A 17,520-nucleotide genomic window follows, 5' to 3' on the forward strand; every position below is an offset into this window, starting at 1 on the left:
TTTTATGGCTTCCTCGAGATGCAAAAGGGGCAAAGGGGTGTGTGGTGATGCACACTTCTCTGGACGAACTAATACTCCCCAGGCCCTCCCTTTCCTCTTCCTTGTCATTGGAGCCTGGGGGTGAAACCCCTTTGCCTTATCCCTCAGCAGGGACTTGGGGAAAGAAGTGAGACCCAGGAGAGAGACTTGGCCAGGGCTGAGTGTTTCTTTGCTGTCAGCAGGCAGAGCTGATGATGCCGGTACCCTGCCAGGCTGTTGCCTCTGCTCCTTGCAGCCCGCAGGGTGTCATGCTTAGAGGCATGGACACCAACCAGGTGGAGAAAACCACACGCACTCACTCATCTATGTCTCAAGTATGGGCACGTACACATGTGCGTCCACACGTACACCCCTACCCACATGCATACCTGCCTCGAGCACCCATGTGGGCACCCAAACCTCTCCAGGCATGTCCCCTGCCTCCCACGCCTCTGCCTCCTTGCCTGCCAAAGCAAGAGGGAATGGGCAGAAGGTAGAAGCACTTGCCCAGCACCCTAGCATGGATCTGGTGCTGTGGAGGCAGCGGGAGGGGAAGGAAAATGTTTTTCTTGGTTCCTACTGGGCCTCACTAGGGATGCTTTCCACCTCCCAGCAGTGATGGGAGGCAGCATCACTAAAGGACAGCCTTGACCTGCTGAAGAAGATACATTGAGGGATGAAGGCTTTCCTTCAGTGAGCGGGATTGCTCCCACGGCCATTGCAGTGACGTGCAGTATTTTAGTTGGCCATGCAGACAAAAGTCTCTCTGTTCTTCAAACAAAATGCCTTTTCATTTGGAGATTGGTGGCAGCTCTAAGGAACCTGCAACGTTTCACCAGGATGTTCACTAGACATGTAGATGTTGCCTTACAGCAGCAAAACACTTCTTTGCATCCAAAGCCTTGGACTGGGGAGGAAACAGAGCCTGAGGGTGTTGACTGCAGTATTTCCTCAGGATCCCTCTGGCCAGGTTGGGGGCTGCCAGCTGTTTGTTTGTCCCCTTTGATGGAGACAAAGCCCCTGCCACGCCGAGCCCCCCAGCTGGTTGTTTCCGCTCTGGCCGAGCGCGGCACTGTTAGACGTGGGGCTGCTCTGAGGAAAGGCAAACAGAAAGGAGGCCAGAAAGGCTGGGCAGAAGATGTAGGCGTTATCGAATGCCTCATCTGTGAGGCTCTGTTCAAAAGGGAGAAGAAAGCTGGAGCCATCAAAGCTGCTCTGATAGCCCCAGTCCAGATGGGAGAAGGTTTTCATCCAGCTTCTTCCAGGCTTCTTCCCAGTCATGGTGAGCTCCCATCCCCCCCACGCCACAGACAAGCCCCATCACTCTCTTCTTCTCTAGCTGGAAAACAGAAACTTGGAGTGACAGTAATGAGATGCTGAGCATTGTGAAGGGCAGCACCCTGCCCTGGGCAGTTGCCTTTGGGGCTGGGGAGGCCCTTGGGCAGGAGCACTGGTTGGAAGCGCTGCAGCTCCAGTGATAACCAAACCCGTAAGGATGAGTTTTTTCACTCTTGAGGGCACACCCATCCCAGCTCAATGCAATTTATATATCGTGGTTATGTTCCTATATAACATATAATGTCATAGACGTGTATAGATGTGAGTGTCTGTTATGTGTGGCTTTTCCATGAATACATCTACATGGTCAGTCGGGCTCAGCAGTTTTGGGAAGGGGCGTTTTGCTGACACACATTGTTCCCTGCGGGGGTGACCCCTCTAGGTGCTCTGGGATGGACATGGTGATCCCCCGAGTTGTGCCCGTGTCCCTCTTCTCTCCCCACCCTGGCCTGTGGCACAGGAGCCTGGTCAGGGTGGCACCTTCTGCAGTGGCACCCAGACCTGCCTGAGCAGGGGGCAGAAAGGTCCCTGAGGGTGTCACCAGGGTGCACAGGAGCTGGCCCACGGCTGTGGCGGGGCAGTGTTTCTGAGAGCAGGGACTGTTGGAGCACGGGGCATGAGGGGATTTCGCCCACACAGCCTTTGCATCATTCTGCCTCCTGACAAGGCGAGGGAGGGGATGATAAGACATCCGAGAACTGTTTTTTTCCGTGAAGCAGTGTGCTTCTCTGGTTAGCAAAAATCCCCAGCTCTCCCTTGCCTGGTGGGGGTGGGTGACACGGACCTCACTGGGGCTGACACCCTCAGCGTGCTGCAAACCTCAGTCTTGCCCCATCATCGCTGCCCCATGACCACCCCTCTGCTGTCTCCCAGCACCTGCGGCCAGGCAGGGGGCTCAGGGCTGGTGTCTCCAGCAGGAATGATCCTTACACTCTTGTGCTGGGAGAAGGAGCGTTTTCGCTGTCCGGGCTGGGGACAGCAGGGCTCCTCAGCCTGCTGAGCCCCCCTGAGGTCAGTGTGTCTCCCAGTGACCTGAGGCAGAGGCTGGAGGCAGCTGGCTGGCTCAGAGGGCAGCGTGTCCCCATCTGAAATGGTAGCTCGGTCTATAAATAACACCTGGCACAGGTCTCTCTGGGTATCAGGGTGATGAGAGACTGAGCCCTCTCTGCCTTTATGCCACAGGGCCCCTGCCCCATTTTACAGACTGGGAAATTGAGGCACCGCGGGGTCCTTGACCCTGCCTCGCAGCGAGGCCATGATGCAGCCCTATGGCTCTACAGGGCACTGGAAGGTGTTTTCCAGTGGAAGAAAGACTACTCCCAGCTGGGAAGGGGAGGATTTGAGGGGGACTACTCCTCTGTCAGGGGCTCCACACCTCGTACCACCTGAGCTGTGCTCTGAAGGAAGCCAAAGCACCTTCCCATGCCCAGAGAAGGGGACCCACAGAGACCTGGTGCCTCACAGCCCTGCAGCAGCCCCCCTGCCCTCCTTGCTCACCGCTCCCTCCTGGCCCTATCTCCAAGTGACGGTGGCTCCTGCCCCACCAGCTGCCTCTCGGGCAATCATTGGGGAGCACATGGGCCTTATCTGGGGGCAGCCACGGGCAGGGCTCCCTGCTGTCCTTATCAATGGAGCAGACCTGTGTCTGAGGGGAGCCAGCCCCATCTCTGCTGAGCTTACTGCAACTTACTGTTGCTGGAGCGTGCTCGAGCAGCCCAGGACCCCTTTCCAACCCACCAGTGAGCATGGTGCTGCTGGATTTGCAGGGATCCAGTCAAGGCCCTTGCACTGTACGGTTGTGGCTTGTGCTGGGGCGTGTGAAGGTGGATGGTGGCAGCAGCCTCGCGGGACTGCTAGCAGTATCTGGCTCCCCCATCCACTTCCACCAAACCCTCAGCAGTGGTTTCCTAGCCCGGGCGATGCTTGTGAGGGCCGAGGTGGGGGGGCAGGCAGGATCAGTGCCTGAGAAAGGCTTTCCTGTGCCTGAGAAAGGCTTTCCTTTCCCTTTCACAAGTCTAGTTGACATCCACGTTTTATTTGTTTCTCTTGAGTCGCGCTCACCCTCCTGCTTTCAGTGGCTCAGCGGGGCGCTGCTGGGATGGCAGCAGGATAGGAACACTGCCTTCCCCTAAAACACAGGGTTGGGGGTACTAGGGTCACCTGTGGTCATGCAGAGTGGGGGCATCCCAACAATGAGGTGCCTGGGGCATGTGGTTTCTCCCAGAGGTGGATGCCAGGCATCCCCCTGTGCCACGGGGTCCCATTGCTCTCAGCGTCCTGGTCCTGCCTGGTACAGGATAAGGCAGAGCATGTGATGAGAGAAGGAGCATCCTGGCCACTCTGTCCACTGAGAAAGGTATGGCCCTTTGCATCCCAGGACAGCAGTGATCATGGTTTACCAAAAGCTTAGGGTGAAGGTCTTGGTCCCCTTGTCTGGCTGGATGTGAAGTTCTCACTCCTCCGCATCCTCAATATCCACCAGGCTCTGGGTGGGAGAGGAGAGCGTGGTAAGGACTGTGTTTTGGTTTCCTACGAGCTCCTACCAAGGCTTTAAATAAGGATTTTCCTTCTCCGTATGTCCTGGCCATGCTGATGGTCAGATGGGAGCCCACCATGCTTGCCAGCCAGAGTCAGCCCTTCCGGCCATAACCACGAGGAATTAGAAACGGGTGGAAAACTGTCTAAAAACCCATGAAAATATTTGCATTTCAAGCACTTTTCCAAGTATTGGGGAACGCTGACAAAGCAGCAGCGTGGGCGATGCAGGCACTGAGAGGGTCTGCTTGGCTTTTATTTCAGTGAAGATTTTGATGGTCTAGCATCTTGGATTAAAATAAAAAAGTTAATTGAGCAAGTGGGGAGATTTGCCTGCCAGTGCTTGCAGCTGGCCCCTCTGCCAGCTCCTCAAGGCAAAACAGCCACCCTGATGCTGAGGGACCTTCAGCCTTCAAGCTACCCCTGCCCTGGGCCGGTGGGTGCATGGCTCCCATCTCCATGCTCCATTTTCCTTCTCTGTGGAAGGGAGGTGTGGCAGGAAAGGGGTTCCCTTTGCCTAATGTTGCTCTGCCCTGAAGCATCCCAGAGGACTGGAGCTGAGTTTGAGACAGCAGGGCTTGCCCAAAGCTTTGCCTGGCTGCTCTGCCCTGCCTGTGCCAGCAGATGCTCACCTGCCTTTGGCTCCTGCCCGTCCTGCCAGATTTTGCCAATGGTAGCAGACTGTGTGGAGGAGGGTGGCTGCGAAAGATGTTTGACCGTGGACCATGATGGCCCCAGGATCACCCACCCTGAGTGTGGGCAGGAGACAGAATAAGGGGAGAAGTTGGAGGGACCCTGGGCTCATCCATCCTGCTGCATTTCCCCTCTCCAAGCCCGTCTCTGCCAGAGCCCAGGGCAGCTCAGAGCAAGCAAGTCATAGGTATGTCCCATCCTGCTGGCTCAGAGAGGGCTCAGGGCCATGGGCTGCAGAGGTAAGAGACCTCTGTGTCCCTGGAAGGCAGCTCTGGGGTGGTGACACCCAGCGCTGCGGTATGCCATCCACAGCTGGACAGGGTGGTGGGTGTGTCCAGGCTCCACACAGGGTAGAACGGGGCGGCCTTGGGCATGATGATAGAGCTGGGGACTCCGTGTGGGTGGAGGTGGGTTGGTTCTCCATCCCAAGAGGGGTTGGAGAAGCAGGTGTGTGCTATAGACCCCTCACTGAACGTGCGTCTGCACGCGTGTGCATGCTTGGTGGGACAAACTCTTGCAGAGCATCAATATGCCAGGCTACCTCCCTGCTTTGGTCTTAGGGTCCAGCCATGTCCTGCATCCCTATCCCAGGATGGCAAGATGGTCCACGTCCACCATCTGTACCTGGTACCTCGGGGTGTGCTGTGCTTAGGGGGCACAAGGGATGCAAGGCTCAGTCAGGCTCAGGTAAACAGTAGCAGTGAGGGTCATCTTGATGCTGGAGCAGCGAGTCAAGGACAAACAGACACAAGTGTGCTGGACAAGGAGCCTGTCCTCATGGAGAGGGCACCCATGGGTGGTGGTGGCCCCAGGGATATGTGCAACTGGGGAAATAGGCCATTGCACACAACAGCACACGCCCCAGCGCATGCCGGGGCAGGGCTCTGCCTCCCTGGGCTGAGGACGCGTGCAGGTCATTGCCGTGGTGATGGATCACAGGAGGACGAGCCCCAGGTAGATGAGACAGGACAGCAGGACCACCATGATGTAGCCTGCAGTGACCTTCACGGGGAGGCACACGCTGCAGATGCAAAAGGAGCTGATGCGTTTCTCCAGCTGTAGGTGATGCTGGTGGCACTGGTGTGGCACGGGGGTGCTGGGTGGGTGGTGCAGGATGTGTGGACAAGGGTACAGAGTGCAGCACGGAAAGCTGTGTGCCCAGGCACAGTGTATAGGGCTAGGTATGGGGTATGATGTGTAGGGGCTGCAAGGAGCAGGGCTGGATGTGCGAGGTGTAACATGAAAGGGTGGGTGTATCTGGGGTGCAGCATGAAGGGCTGAACATGCAAGCTGCAGATAGGGTTTACGAGGTGCAGTGTGCCAGGTAGGTGTGGAAGCACAGGTATATAGGGCACGATTGCAGGTTATAGACTACGTAGGGACAGGGGTACAGGGCTAAAGGGTGGCATGGGGTGGGTAGGGCTGGGTGTGTGCAGAGCCAGTATGTCCTCCCCAGCCCACTGACCCCCTCGCCAGGCCGGGGCTTTGCTTCTGGTGCTGAGCCTCTAGCACCATGGGAGCTACTTTCAGCAGGGCTCAACCCTGGGCTGCTGGTAGCTGAGCCCTTGCAAACTCCTCACACAGGCTGCAGAGCCGTGCAGAGCCTGGCAAGCTCCCCAGGGCCCCGCAGCATCACCTTCCACCCGGCCACTGCTGCTGGGGGAACATGAGGATGTGTCCTGGACCCTGTATGGCACCATGAGGACCCCTGGCACCACATCTCTGGGCCACAAGGGGATGCGTAGGCTGCCTCACCCCAGCCCGGGTGCTGTGCTCCCTAAGATGTGGGCAGGCACGCCCGTGGGGATGATGACTGCCTCCCCCAGCGCCCTGGGTCAATAACCGGGTGGCCAAGGAGCTCGTGGGGCTGTGACGGCGTGGGGCACACCAATGGGTGCCTGCAGTGGAGGGAGAGGGAGGGGAGCACCGCAGGCTGCTGGTTAAACTGGAACTCCTCGAAGTCCCTGCCCTGGGGACTCTGAACCCGTAGGCTGGAGAGAAAAGCCAAGGCAGGCGGTGCCGAGCAGCCCTGTGGCTGCTGTGAAGGAACAGAGCAGGATGGATCCCACCATGGAGCTGGCAGAAGACCCCAGGTGGGTGCTGGGGACCCCTATGCTGCTTTGCAGCCAGGCAAATACAACTTTTTTTGAGCAGAATTTGGGATTATTCCCTTTGTAAAAGAAAGGATGTGATTGGAGGGGGGGCGAACCAGCCAGGGGACCCACGGGCCGTGAGCTTGATGCCTGCTGGCCCCGTGCAGCATTCCCCTTCTTCTCTGCAGGTTCCCTCGCCCATTGGTGGAGATGCTGATCAGGAACTTCAGAGTGCCAGCAGCCTGCTTCTCCCTGCCACCTACCTCCCGGCAGCTGCTCCAGTGTAGGTGGGGAGACTGGGTGGGGGGAACCTTTTTCTTGTCTCTGACAGGAGCAGGACAGGGATGAAGGAGGTTGGGTGCACACAGGGAGCAGCCCCAAGGAAGGGGGAGGCAGCAGGGGTCTCAGTTTCCCAACCCGGAGCCCTGCCTGCAGGGGTGTGGGTGGCCCAGTGAGAGCCAGCACTGGAGCAGGTGACATAGATTCATAGAATAACCAGGTTGGAAGAGACCCACCGGATCACCGAGTCCAACCATCCCCATCAATCACTAAACCATGTCCCTCAGCGCCTCATCCACCCGTCCCTTAAACCCCTCCAGGGAAGGTGACTCAACCCCCTCCCTGGGCAGCCTGTTCCACTGCCCAGTGACCCTTTCCGTGAAAAAATAGGACACAGGAGTAGTGGGGCAGAAGCACCAGCTCCAGCATGGCCAGAGATGCTGAGGATGCAGCAAGGGACTTCCCAAACCTGTGGAGTAGTGGGTCGGGTGGCAGGTCCCTGCCGTGGTGTGGGGTCAGGATGGGATGGAGCCAGTTCTCACCTCTCCCCGGCAGACCTGGACATGGCCCAACTCACCATCATGGGCCTTGCCACCCTCATGACGTTGCTGTCCGTTGTGATCTTTGTGGAAGAAGCTTTCTACCTCACCCGCAAGATTCGCTGCCCCATCAAGATGAAAACTCTCTGCTGGAGCAGCTCGGCCCCTATGGTGAGGTGGGGTGGTGGGGGACATCACCCCAAGGGGCCAAGGCCACCCAAAGGGTGCAAGCGCACTGGAGCGTGCCAAATTTCTGTCTCCCCCAGGTTGTGTCCGTGATCAGCTGCTTTGGGCTGTGGATCCCACGCTCCATGATGGTGGTGGAGATGGCTACCACAGCGTGAGTGTCACCTACCCTGGGAAAAGGGCACTGAGGGGACCACGGGGCCTGACCCCGCCTTCCTCTTCCTCTCCAGGTACTTTGCCATCTGCTTCTACCTCCTGATGCTGGTCATGGTGGAAGGCTTCGGGGGGAAGGAAGCGGTGCTCAGCACCCTGAAGGATGTGCCCATGGCGGTCAGCACCGGGCCCTGCTGCTGCTGCTGCCCCTGCCTGCCCCGGATCACCATGAGCAAGTGAGGGAGCGCGGGGGCAAGCCCCTGCCCCTGGGGAGGGCTTTCAAAAGAAGTCTCTGGGCATGGGCTCGAGGATCTCAAGGTGCTGCCTGTCTGTCTCTCATGCTGCGCTAGGAGAAAGCTTCACCTGCTGATGCTGGGGACTTTCCAGTACGCCTTTTTCCGGGTGGTTGCCGTCTTCCTGGGGCTGGTCCTGGCCACTGATGGGAACTACAACCCCGCTGACGTGAGTGCCACGGCACAGGGATGGGCAGGGTGACGTCCTGAATGTAGAGCCTCCCCCAGCTCTCACCTTGCCCAGCAGCTTTGTCAGCCCAGATGCATTTTCTGTGTGTTCTCATACCAGATCTCAGCAGAGAGCGTGGCCCTCTGGATCAACACACTGGCCGGTGCCTCCACCATCTTCGGGATGTGGGCCCTGGGCATCCTCTTCCGGCAGGCCCGGCTGCACCTCACCGAGCAGAACATCAAAGCCAAGTTCGCCTGCTTCCAGGTGAGTCCCCACCCTGCCCAGCTTCCCCCGAGTTGAGGGGCTCCTCTGGCACAAACGGAGGAGGTGTCGCAGGCGAAGATGGTGGGGCAGGAGCTGCAGGCAGGCAAAAGCCAGGTCCAGCTGCAGGGGAGCAGGGAAAGCGAAGGGCAGGAGCCTGGCAGCAGCACAGACCCCAGCACCTCCGGTGTTGGTGGCTGCAGGTCCTCCTCCTCCTGACGGCACTGCAGCCTGCGATCTTCAGCATCCTGGCCAACAACGGCAGCATCGCTTGCTCACCGCCCTTCTCCTCCAAGGCCAGGTCACAGCGTAAGTTGGGAGGCGGGGGAGTGGTGTCGTGCCCCTCCATCGCACGGCAGGGCATGGGGAATTGGTGTGGTGGCTTCAAATGACTCTTCTCCTCTTCCAGAGATGAACATGCAGCTGCTGATCCCTCAGACCTTCATCTTGGTGGTGGTGACGCGGATATACTACCGCAAACCGGACGACAAGCCAGGTTACCAGCCTGTTAGCTTTGCACCCGCAGGCACTAACGCCAAGGCGTGAGCAGAAGGGAGCAAGGAGGGTGCTGAGAGGTAGAGTGAGGTTGGGTGACTGGTCTGCCTCGTACAATCATCTCCTCCTCCTCCCCTGGCCCTGTGGAGCTGCTGGCAGCAGAGCAGGCACAGGGGGAAAGGGTGCCTCAGCGTGGCGTGAAGGGGTCTGAAACCTGAAGGCCACAAGGCAAAAGGATCTGTGAAGCCACTTCTAGGGGGCTCTTATCCGGCACTGAATAAAGATTAATCTGTACCTCAGTCTCACATTGGGGCCCGGGCTGGGTGGGAGATGACTCCACGCAGGGAAGGAGGATGGAGCCCAGACCAGCACAACCACGGCGCGGTGCTGTCAGGGGGTGTCTGACTCCCAGCCACAGCACTGACCTCTGCGCGCTGCCGACTGGGGTCCAACGGCCAAGGCAACGCCAAGGCAGCATATGTTCTGCAAACCTCTGGATGGGTCTGGCCCATCCCTGGGGCACGTCTTCCACAGCAGTGGCTGCTCCCAAGAGGACACTGGGAGCATCCACACCTGCCAGCCTGTGGCCAGGCAAAGAAGAAGCACTTTCAGGCAATTAGTTAATACTGCCTAAACCACCCTGTCCAGACTTTTCTCCAGTTGCACTATCTGCCCTGCATCTACTACGGAGATGACGATGGACATTGGGAGCGATGATGACTTGCAGAAATCTCTGGGTTAGCTTTTCCCTCCGCTCTGAAGCATCTTCTCACTCAAATCACTGATGAGGTGGCAGGTGAGGAGACCATGACAGGAGCTGGCTGTGGATCTAGGCTCACAGAATTCTAGCAGAATGGATCTAGGCACACACTGAATAAAACGACTTTGCATTTATTTGGCTGAACATAAAAGCCAAAAACCCAACTCCAGAACAAGCCAGTAAGACACACAGTGTGCACACAGGCCCATACAGAATAAACAGCACACCTAATACTGACCAAGAAGAGCCAGCTTGAAGCAGCCACTGCTGTGAGGCCAGAGGTGAGGGCAGGACTGGGGATACCATGGCCAGAGACGGGCAGTAGATGCCAGGCCGTCAGTGCTAAGACCAGAGCCTGCTGCCAGGGAGCACTGAGGCTCCCCCGGACCCGCACCCTGGTGCCCTCCCACCGTAATACCTCTGGCTGGTGCGACACGATGGGAAAGCATGGAGTCAGAAAGCCAAATCTCCCAGCTTGTGTTTGCTGAACTCACCCATTTTGGAGAAAAAGCAAGTTTTCAGCCCCATAAGGAAGGTGGAAAAGTGCCTCAGAACTTTTTGCAGACGGCTGTGTTCAAACCAAAACCACTCAGTCAGAAGACACAGTATGAAGAGGTTGCTAAAATTGACAGACTCCTGACCACAGCACATGACCATTGCCAGCATGGCTTTCTCAGCGCCAGCAGAAGCACCGGGACCCAGCAATCTCATGGCTTTGACAAGAAGCAACACCCAGGCGAGCACCAAAACATGGGACTCGTCCCTGCCTGTCAGATAACCAGACCCAGCTCCTCTCCTGTGGCAGGTGGGACACCCACACCTTTATGTCAGGGAGCCTTTGGCAGTGAGAAGCTCCCCCTGAGGGCAGGGGGCAAGATGCAGGGTCTGTCTTACTAAAGCAACCACTTTCTTTTGAAGAGTGCGGGTTGATTTAAGGGTGTGCAGGACTGCCTTGAAGCAGCAGCACCAGGTATATCTGCAGGTAACAAGAAGTTCCTGGAGAACCTGGCTCACGTCTTGCCCAAAAATCAAGGTCTGTCCTATACCTGATAGGATAGGGCACTGCTGGAATGAAGCTTGTCCGGCAATTCAGGAAGAAGCAAAGAAAGGAAAAAACCAAAAGGCTAGTTGGGGATTCGTGTGTCCATTTTAATTTAAGTGCAAGGAGGAATCAGGGATTATCAGTTATGAGAGACAGCTGTTATTCCAAGCTACGTGTAAAACCATGGCTGGCTTCTTACCAAGCACCCCAGGTTTTGCAGAAAGACCAAGAAAAACATTAAGGTCTCTGTAGCACAAACCACCATCCGAAACACCATTGTTATTCAAAATTACAGAACACCATTGCATAACTTGTTTAAAACAGTAGTAAAGCTCTAAAGCAGCCTGGCTTTCATGATCCGGCTCGGCAAAGCAACACAACATCCATACTGAAGGGAGGGTGAGGAAGGGAGGGTGAGAAGGATGAGGGAAGAGAGAATGTGGGTGATATCAAGTAAGTGTTCTACCACTCATAAACCAGGGGATTAACAACCGGCTTGTACCAAGCAATCATTATTTGTTCCTTACAGATTAAACTCCACAGCAGTCAGCCACACTCCCAGAGCCGTGCACACCCCTGCTAAGAGAGGTCCAAGTGGCAGATGAGGAATCCCCAAAACATCCTTTCCTATATCAGCTCTCTGGTCTCAATAGAAGCAGAGTCTCCATCAAGCCCTTTGGGCAGTGTGACAAAGGATTGGCAAGATAAAAGCTGGAAAGAAGCACCAGCCTGCTCCTACCACAGGGACCCTGTATCCCCTGGAAGCATCGCACTGCACAAAGCCTGGGACAGCACTTGACAATTTGCCTCCTTGCACCCACTGCTCCCGGAGCCCCGCATCCCGCTCTGAAGATCTCCCTGTGGTACTGCCGACTAGGCTCTGAGCTGTCCTCTTCCGCACCCAGCATCGCAGAGGGATACAGGCAGCTCAGCCCAGCAGCTCCACCCAGAGACAAACCTGAACAGAAAAGCGTGCGGGAGCTTCGCAGCTATGCGACAGCAAGTCCAATTCCTCCAGTACCGTCTGCTGGGACAGAGCGCATTGACACGCTCTGTCCGCAGGCACGCAGCACAGGGAGGGCACCTGCCTGCGAGGAGCTGCAGGCCACAAAGCTCAGTGCTTATTACAGACATGACAGCAGACACAACTCGGACCACAGTTTCAAAAGAGCAGATTACATGTTTAACGTCTTAAAGAGCTGCAGCGCTCTCTGATGCTCTTTCTGTCACAAGGAGCGGAACAAGCAGGCACTGCTTTGTGTGCAAGCCGGAGAACTGTCACACGGGACTGGGACCTTTCACTGGGGTAAAACGCGCCCTTCATCTGTCCAGCTGCACAAACCTACACAGCAAACTGGCTGCATGAATTCATGTTTTGTCCTTATGGCAGCGACTTCATGGCACCAGTGTAAAGGACTGCTCCAGCCCACAGAGCACAGCAACTGAAACACAGACAAACACGCACAGAGCACAGTGTTGAGGGGCCATTTCGACAGACAGCAAAACTTATTACACACCAGACTGCGACAAGGAACTTCTCAAAGGAGTACACACATTCATTTCCTACCTGGGCTCTCACACGCCCAAGGAAACATACAGACAGCAAGTGCCCCAAAGCAAAGATTCATTCTCTTCTCTCCAACAGCGACTGAGGGCTGAATTTTAGCTCAAGGTTTAGCAATCTTGTTAAGATCAGCTGGAAAGGACTTTTCCCTACAGCCCTCGTACAATTTGGAGCTGTGAATGCTGCACTCTTACAGGGTGTAGAACTCTATGATGCCACGAGTTCTTCCCACGTGAAACTCCTGCGTGCTAAGCTGGTAGCCCCTACCCAGCACGTCCTCACTGTGACACGCTGGGAAGCTCAACTAAGAGGCGCGTGAGCACTACAGGGTCTGCTGGATAAATTCCTACTGGCTCCAGTGCAGCAGAGATGTCTCTGTGTCCTAGAAGCCTCTTTACACCACCGCTTCCTGCGTGCTCTTGAGGTCACGCCAGTTGAGGAACTCGGGGATCTTTCATTGGCAGCAGCACAGATTCTGCCTGGGGGTGGGGGGAATAAGACAGAGGAGCTCAAGGAAAGAAGGGACAGATGGGTCTTCCCACTCTTCCTCTTAAACTGGAGGTTTAACAGGGGTAAAGAAACTGAAACAAAAGCCACGCGTGATTGCTATTCTTTGCACTTTAAAAGACTATTTTCTTAAAATATAAAACCCAAGTTCCCCCTGGAAACCACTAGAACATAAACAATAAAAAGGGGATTTGGGGAGGAGAAGGGAGAGGAGGTTTGAATGTGCTTCCAGGCAGCAGCCCTTGCTAAGAGCAACGGGTGCCTCCAAGGCCCTGCGCTCACCGTCAGCCCTGTTCCTATGGCTCTTTTGCTCATTTAGAGTTCCCCAGTGGGTCCAGACTTAGATTTGATGATTAGCGGTTTGTAGCAAATTCCAGCTTGTTGCTTAATCCTCTTCATCCTCACTGATGTCGTAGGCGACTGCAGACTCTTTCCTGGAGCGGTTGGCCGGTGAGGAAGGAGGAGTCTTGGTTGAAAAGGGCCAGCGGAAGGAGGGAGACGGGGAGCGGTCATGTGTGGGGCTACTGCTGGGACTCTGCTTTGGGCTGATGGCCTGCAGCATCCGGCCCTTGCCCTCCTTTAGCATGTGTTTCTAGTGATGGAAGCAGGAAGACAGTTAACATGGTTCAAATAGCAATGGAAATGGACACTGCTTACAGCTTGTGCACCATTTTGAGTTGTGTCCCTTCAATAAGAGCAGAAATAGCCCAAGCTTTGCTCCAGGCTTTTGAAACTACAGGCAGCGTCATCATCACCTGTTTCCAAGCACCTCTAAGAGGGAGTGCCTGTTGTATTCACCCAGCAGCACAGGAGAGCCTGGCAAAAACAAGTAGCTTCAGACTCATCCTAGGCCAGTGACAAAGTAACCACCAATTTCTTGGCTGCTCAGTGGCCTGCAGAACACAAGTGGAAGTTTACAGGCCAGCTTGTGGGACACGGGGACTTTTCATGCTACAACCACAACTGGTGTCATCCAGTTGGCAGTGCTGAAGGGTCCCTATAAACAAGTCTGGGACAACTTTTCTGAAGACTGGCAGCACATCAAGGACTGCAACAAACCACAAACCTTTGCTCTGCAACATCTACAACAACTGTCAAGCTCTCCAAAATCCCCTTTCCCCCAGTGGTTCCTTACCAATGCTCCTTCTGGGCCAAACATCTCCAGGAAATTGCCGATGAACTCCCGGGACTTCTCTTCCCACTTCTGAATCAGATCGATACTCTTCTCCTCCACTTTCTGGACAAATTCCTTTGACTTCTCCTCTACATCCTTCACCCTCTTTTTCACCTTATCCACACGCTCCTGGAGGTGATACTTCTTCTCCTGTACAGTAAGCAGTGGATCAGAATAAAGCTTCCCAGATCTGAGTGGTGACCAGCTCTGCTCTGTGTTATTACACTGAACTGTTGCTTGAGACTCAGCACCTCTGTTAGTCTTGTGACACTTCTTCACTCTAGTGACAATTCTTTCGTAGACTAAATGGCAGACACACAGCGGGGCTGTCAGATGCTGTGTGGCAGGCACTGGCACAGTACACAAAGTAAGACTAAACCCAGAGATAAGGACTATCGCACAGCAGTGCATGGAAGAGGGAAATATTTATACAATATGAAGATTAGATTTGAGTGACCTGCTGTAGGTCTCTTGGCATATCACAATAGCACAAGTCTTTTTGCTGGGTGTTTTTAAACAGAGGCAAAGTTACATGCCAAGGAGAGGCCAAACAGCCGTTACCTCTCCTGTTCCATTTTTGTGTTTGATTGTATTTAAAAAGAAACAGGCATACTGTCTGAGCGATAAAGATGTTTGCTGTTTTACTTCCAGCATCAGAAGTGCCTTTTGCCATGTATTCTGCTTGTGGGCTAGAGCTTCTCGGCATAGGATCAGAGCTTGTCCTTCTTTCCTACCCAAGCACTGCTGCTCCTGCAGCTCCAGGAATGGAATAGTGCAGTGAGAACAAAATCAGATTTTATCTTAACAAATGACTCTTAAGAAGGTGGCTGAGGGAAGAGGAGAGAGATGAGACATAGCAGCTGCTGCCAAGAACAACCTACACTTCCTTCAATTCAAGAAAACAGGCATTTCACCACGCAACCCGTCTCTTTCAACAGGTAAAATGTCACCAAGACATTTCTGACAATGGAGCAGTATTAGCAAAAGCCCAGTTCCTCTGGGTGGGTCCCAGAGGCCATTTCAGGGGCAGAAGAAGTCTAATTTCGACTCCCAAGACACTGGCTGGTTTGGTGCAACTGCTTAGCTCTGCAGACTGGTATTTTACTGGCATACAGCAGTGCTGTGCTACCACTAGACAAGACTGCTTCTCCACACACTGTAAGATTCTGCTTCACGAATCTTGAGGTGAGAGGAATCACGAAGCTTGAGGTGAGATACACATCAACTCACATTTATGAAGCTGACGTTGAGCTCTTTAGCTGTGTAGCCCCGCTGGAGGTTCCGTCTGGCATAAACATCATAGTCCCGCACAATCCGGGTGATGATATCTGATGTTGAGATCCCCTCAGTTCTCTGAGTTGGTGCAAACATGCCTAAAATTGGGGAACACAACCCAGGACAGCTGTAGCACGACACACAGCAAAAAACCTCAAACCTGCTGCCACTTCTAGTAGGAAACAATCTCTCCTGTCAAGAGCTCATTTGCTAATTATTCTCACACCACCGCATTGTCCTTAAGTATACAATACCGGGGCCTTCCTTCCTGGGACAATGAAGAAGACCTAAGTAAGAGCAAAGCATGTCAAACCCATGTCTAAATACCATGTTTTCTACTGAAAACGTCTTCACTTTAGCTGGTTTAAAGACTACTGACTATAATCCACTGCATATAGAATAGTGCGCTGACAAGGACAGGATAAGGGGTCCTACAATTTAGTGGGTGGAAATATAACAAGTGCTGACTGCAGGGTGTGGATAGATTTAAATAAGCTGCACCCCCACTGAGTTTTACAGCAAACAGCTAGAGAAGCCACTTTGCTAAGTTCATGAAATTTTCAATTTGTGAGAATCTGAAAGACAAACATTCGTATTCTTTCAAAATGTGGCTGTTAACTCAATCACAACAACTAGACTGGAAACAGGAATTACTGCTGGGTGATGCTTGGCCTGGGACATGGAAAAGTCTTCGTCTTATGAAGTAGAGCCCAAAGCTGGGCTTCTTCCTGCCCTCAGAACCTCCTGGGCAGACCTTGTTCCCAGACTGGCAGACCCACTTCCCCAGGCATAATCCTGCCACACAGGGGCACAGGAAAAACTACAGGAGATCTCTGAGATGAAGCCCTGGAGAATCTGACTCAAGCTCACCTGCTTCTTTTATATGCTTATAAACATCATCACTGCCAGCAGAAGAATAGGGGATATCATCATGTGCAACGAAGTCGATCTGAAAATTAAGAAACCTATGTCAGTCAACATTTTATCTTGAATGTGCAGGACCGTGCACCTTGAATTCTGTGTTCAGTTTTGGGCCCCTCAGTACAAGAACGTTGAGCTGCTGGAGTGTGTCCAGAGAAGGGCAAAGCAGCTGGTGAAGAGTCTGGAGAAAAAGTCTTGTAAGGAGTGGCTGAGGGAACTGGGGTTTTTTAGTCTGGAGAAAAGGAGGATGAGAGGAGACCTGATTGCTGTCTACAACTACCTGAAAAGAGGCTGTAGCAAGGCAGGCACTGGTCTCTTTTCCCAAGTAACAAGTGATAGGATGAGAGGAATTAGACTCAAGTTGCGCCATGGGAAGTTTAAACTAAATATTAGGAAATATTCTCTGAAAGCGTTGTCAAGCTCTGGAAAGCGCTGCCCAAGGAAGTGGTTGAGTCACCATCCCTGGAGGTATTCAAAAGATGTGCAGATGTGATGTTTAGGGCATGTTTAGCAGTGGACTTGGCAGTGTTATGTTTATGGTTCGACTTAAAGATCTTTTCCAAACTAAATGATTCTGTGGATCTCTGAACTTTTTGCTCCACACCTCCACAGGGGCATAACAGGGAACAGCAAGACATTTTCCTCTGTTAAAAAGCATCACAGATGAGTCCCAGTTCTCACTGGTAACTTCATATCAATTTTAAGCACACATCAGAGAGGAAAGGCTGGGACAAAGGATGCAGCTGTTTCGAACTCCACAACTTGTTAACAGCAACAAGGGTAAACTAAGCAAACTCCCCTGGAGACTGACTCCTTCACTTCCCAAAGCAGTTCAACAGATGTTAGAGACTCCTATCACTTTATCTACCAACAGATAAAAGACTCAAGACAGCTTGCCAGGTCTCCTGCTGCAGGGAAGCTGATGTAGATCTAAGCTGCTCTTGCTGTAAGCAGGGAGTTGGACTAGACACCCTCCAGAAATCCCTTCCAACTCCTGTTATCCTCTCCCTACTGTATTTTGCACCAATTTGTAACCAGCATCAACTTCTCCTGTAACAGCGAGAACTCTCTCAGCCTTTTCCTCATGTCACAGTCTCTACATTATTTTAACATTACCTGCCAGCTCAGCAAATGCTTTTAGTCTCCCAAGAAACCGACTCAATTCCCATAATCCAGTTCATTCTATACTTAAGGATTTTCCACAGAAACAGGTTGTTCAGGC

The 17,520-nt window shown here is 53.8% G+C and overlaps 3 protein-coding genes across 7 annotated transcripts in view; 2 read left to right on the forward strand and 1 right to left on the reverse strand.

Annotated features, from left to right (window-relative positions):
* Positions 1 to 17,520, forward strand: part of LPP (LIM domain containing preferred translocation partner in lipoma) — a 741,798-nt gene that overhangs the window by 36,548 nt on the left and 687,730 nt on the right. The window lies entirely within an intron of this gene.
* Positions 6,564 to 9,322, forward strand: SLC51A (solute carrier family 51 member A). 3 transcript variants are annotated; one of them, XM_069864626.1, is made up of 9 exons: positions 6,564 to 6,677; positions 6,866 to 6,960; positions 7,509 to 7,666; positions 7,762 to 7,835; positions 7,912 to 8,070; positions 8,185 to 8,296; positions 8,417 to 8,563; positions 8,764 to 8,869; positions 8,970 to 9,322. In XM_069864626.1, the coding sequence occupies exons 1-9, from the start codon at positions 6,643 to 6,645 to the stop codon at positions 9,104 to 9,106; spliced, it is 1,023 nt and encodes a 340-aa protein (XP_069720727.1). In that variant the 5' UTR covers positions 6,564 to 6,642; the 3' UTR covers positions 9,107 to 9,322. The 3 variants fall into 3 exon arrangements, with proteins under 3 accessions (XP_069720727.1, XP_069720728.1, XP_069720729.1); XM_069864627.1 differs by having other exon boundaries at positions 7,512 to 7,666; XM_069864628.1 differs by lacking the exon at positions 6,564 to 6,677 and having other exon boundaries at positions 6,863 to 6,964; positions 7,512 to 7,666.
* PCYT1A (phosphate cytidylyltransferase 1A, choline) overlaps positions 9,931 to 17,520 on the reverse strand; it is a 272,566-nt gene continuing 264,976 nt past the window's right edge. For all 3 annotated transcript variants that reach the window (XM_069864459.1, XM_069864458.1, XM_069864456.1), the window contains exons 6-9: positions 16,248 to 16,326; positions 15,333 to 15,475; positions 14,064 to 14,252; positions 9,931 to 13,520 (exon numbers count right to left, since the gene is read on the reverse strand). In XM_069864459.1, the coding sequence (XP_069720560.1) occupies positions 13,314 to 13,520; positions 14,064 to 14,252; positions 15,333 to 15,475; positions 16,248 to 16,326 (618 nt within the window). In that variant the 3' untranslated portion in view covers positions 9,931 to 13,313. The remainder of the gene's footprint in view (positions 13,521 to 14,063; positions 14,253 to 15,332; positions 15,476 to 16,247; positions 16,327 to 17,520) is intronic.

The sequence above is a fragment of the Phaenicophaeus curvirostris genome, chromosome 10 (assembly GCF_032191515.1).
Source record: "Phaenicophaeus curvirostris isolate KB17595 chromosome 10, BPBGC_Pcur_1.0, whole genome shotgun sequence".
Taxonomy (NCBI): domain Eukaryota; kingdom Metazoa; phylum Chordata; class Aves; order Cuculiformes; family Cuculidae; genus Phaenicophaeus; species Phaenicophaeus curvirostris.

What these genes read in the sequence shown, in the direction of transcription:
- SLC51A (XM_069864626.1), top strand. Translation starts at nt 6,643, where the DNA reads ATGGATCCCACCATGGAGCTGGCAGAAGACCCCAG. An exon ending in GAGCTGGCAGAAGACCCCAG is followed by an intron (nt 6,678 to 6,865) that starts GTGGGTGCTGGG and finishes TCTTCTCTGCAG; the next exon opens with GTTCCCTCGCCCATTGGTGG. An exon ending in GGAACTACAACCCCGCTGAC is followed by an intron (nt 8,297 to 8,416) that starts GTGAGTGCCACG and finishes TTCTCATACCAG; the next exon opens with ATCTCAGCAGAGAGCGTGGC.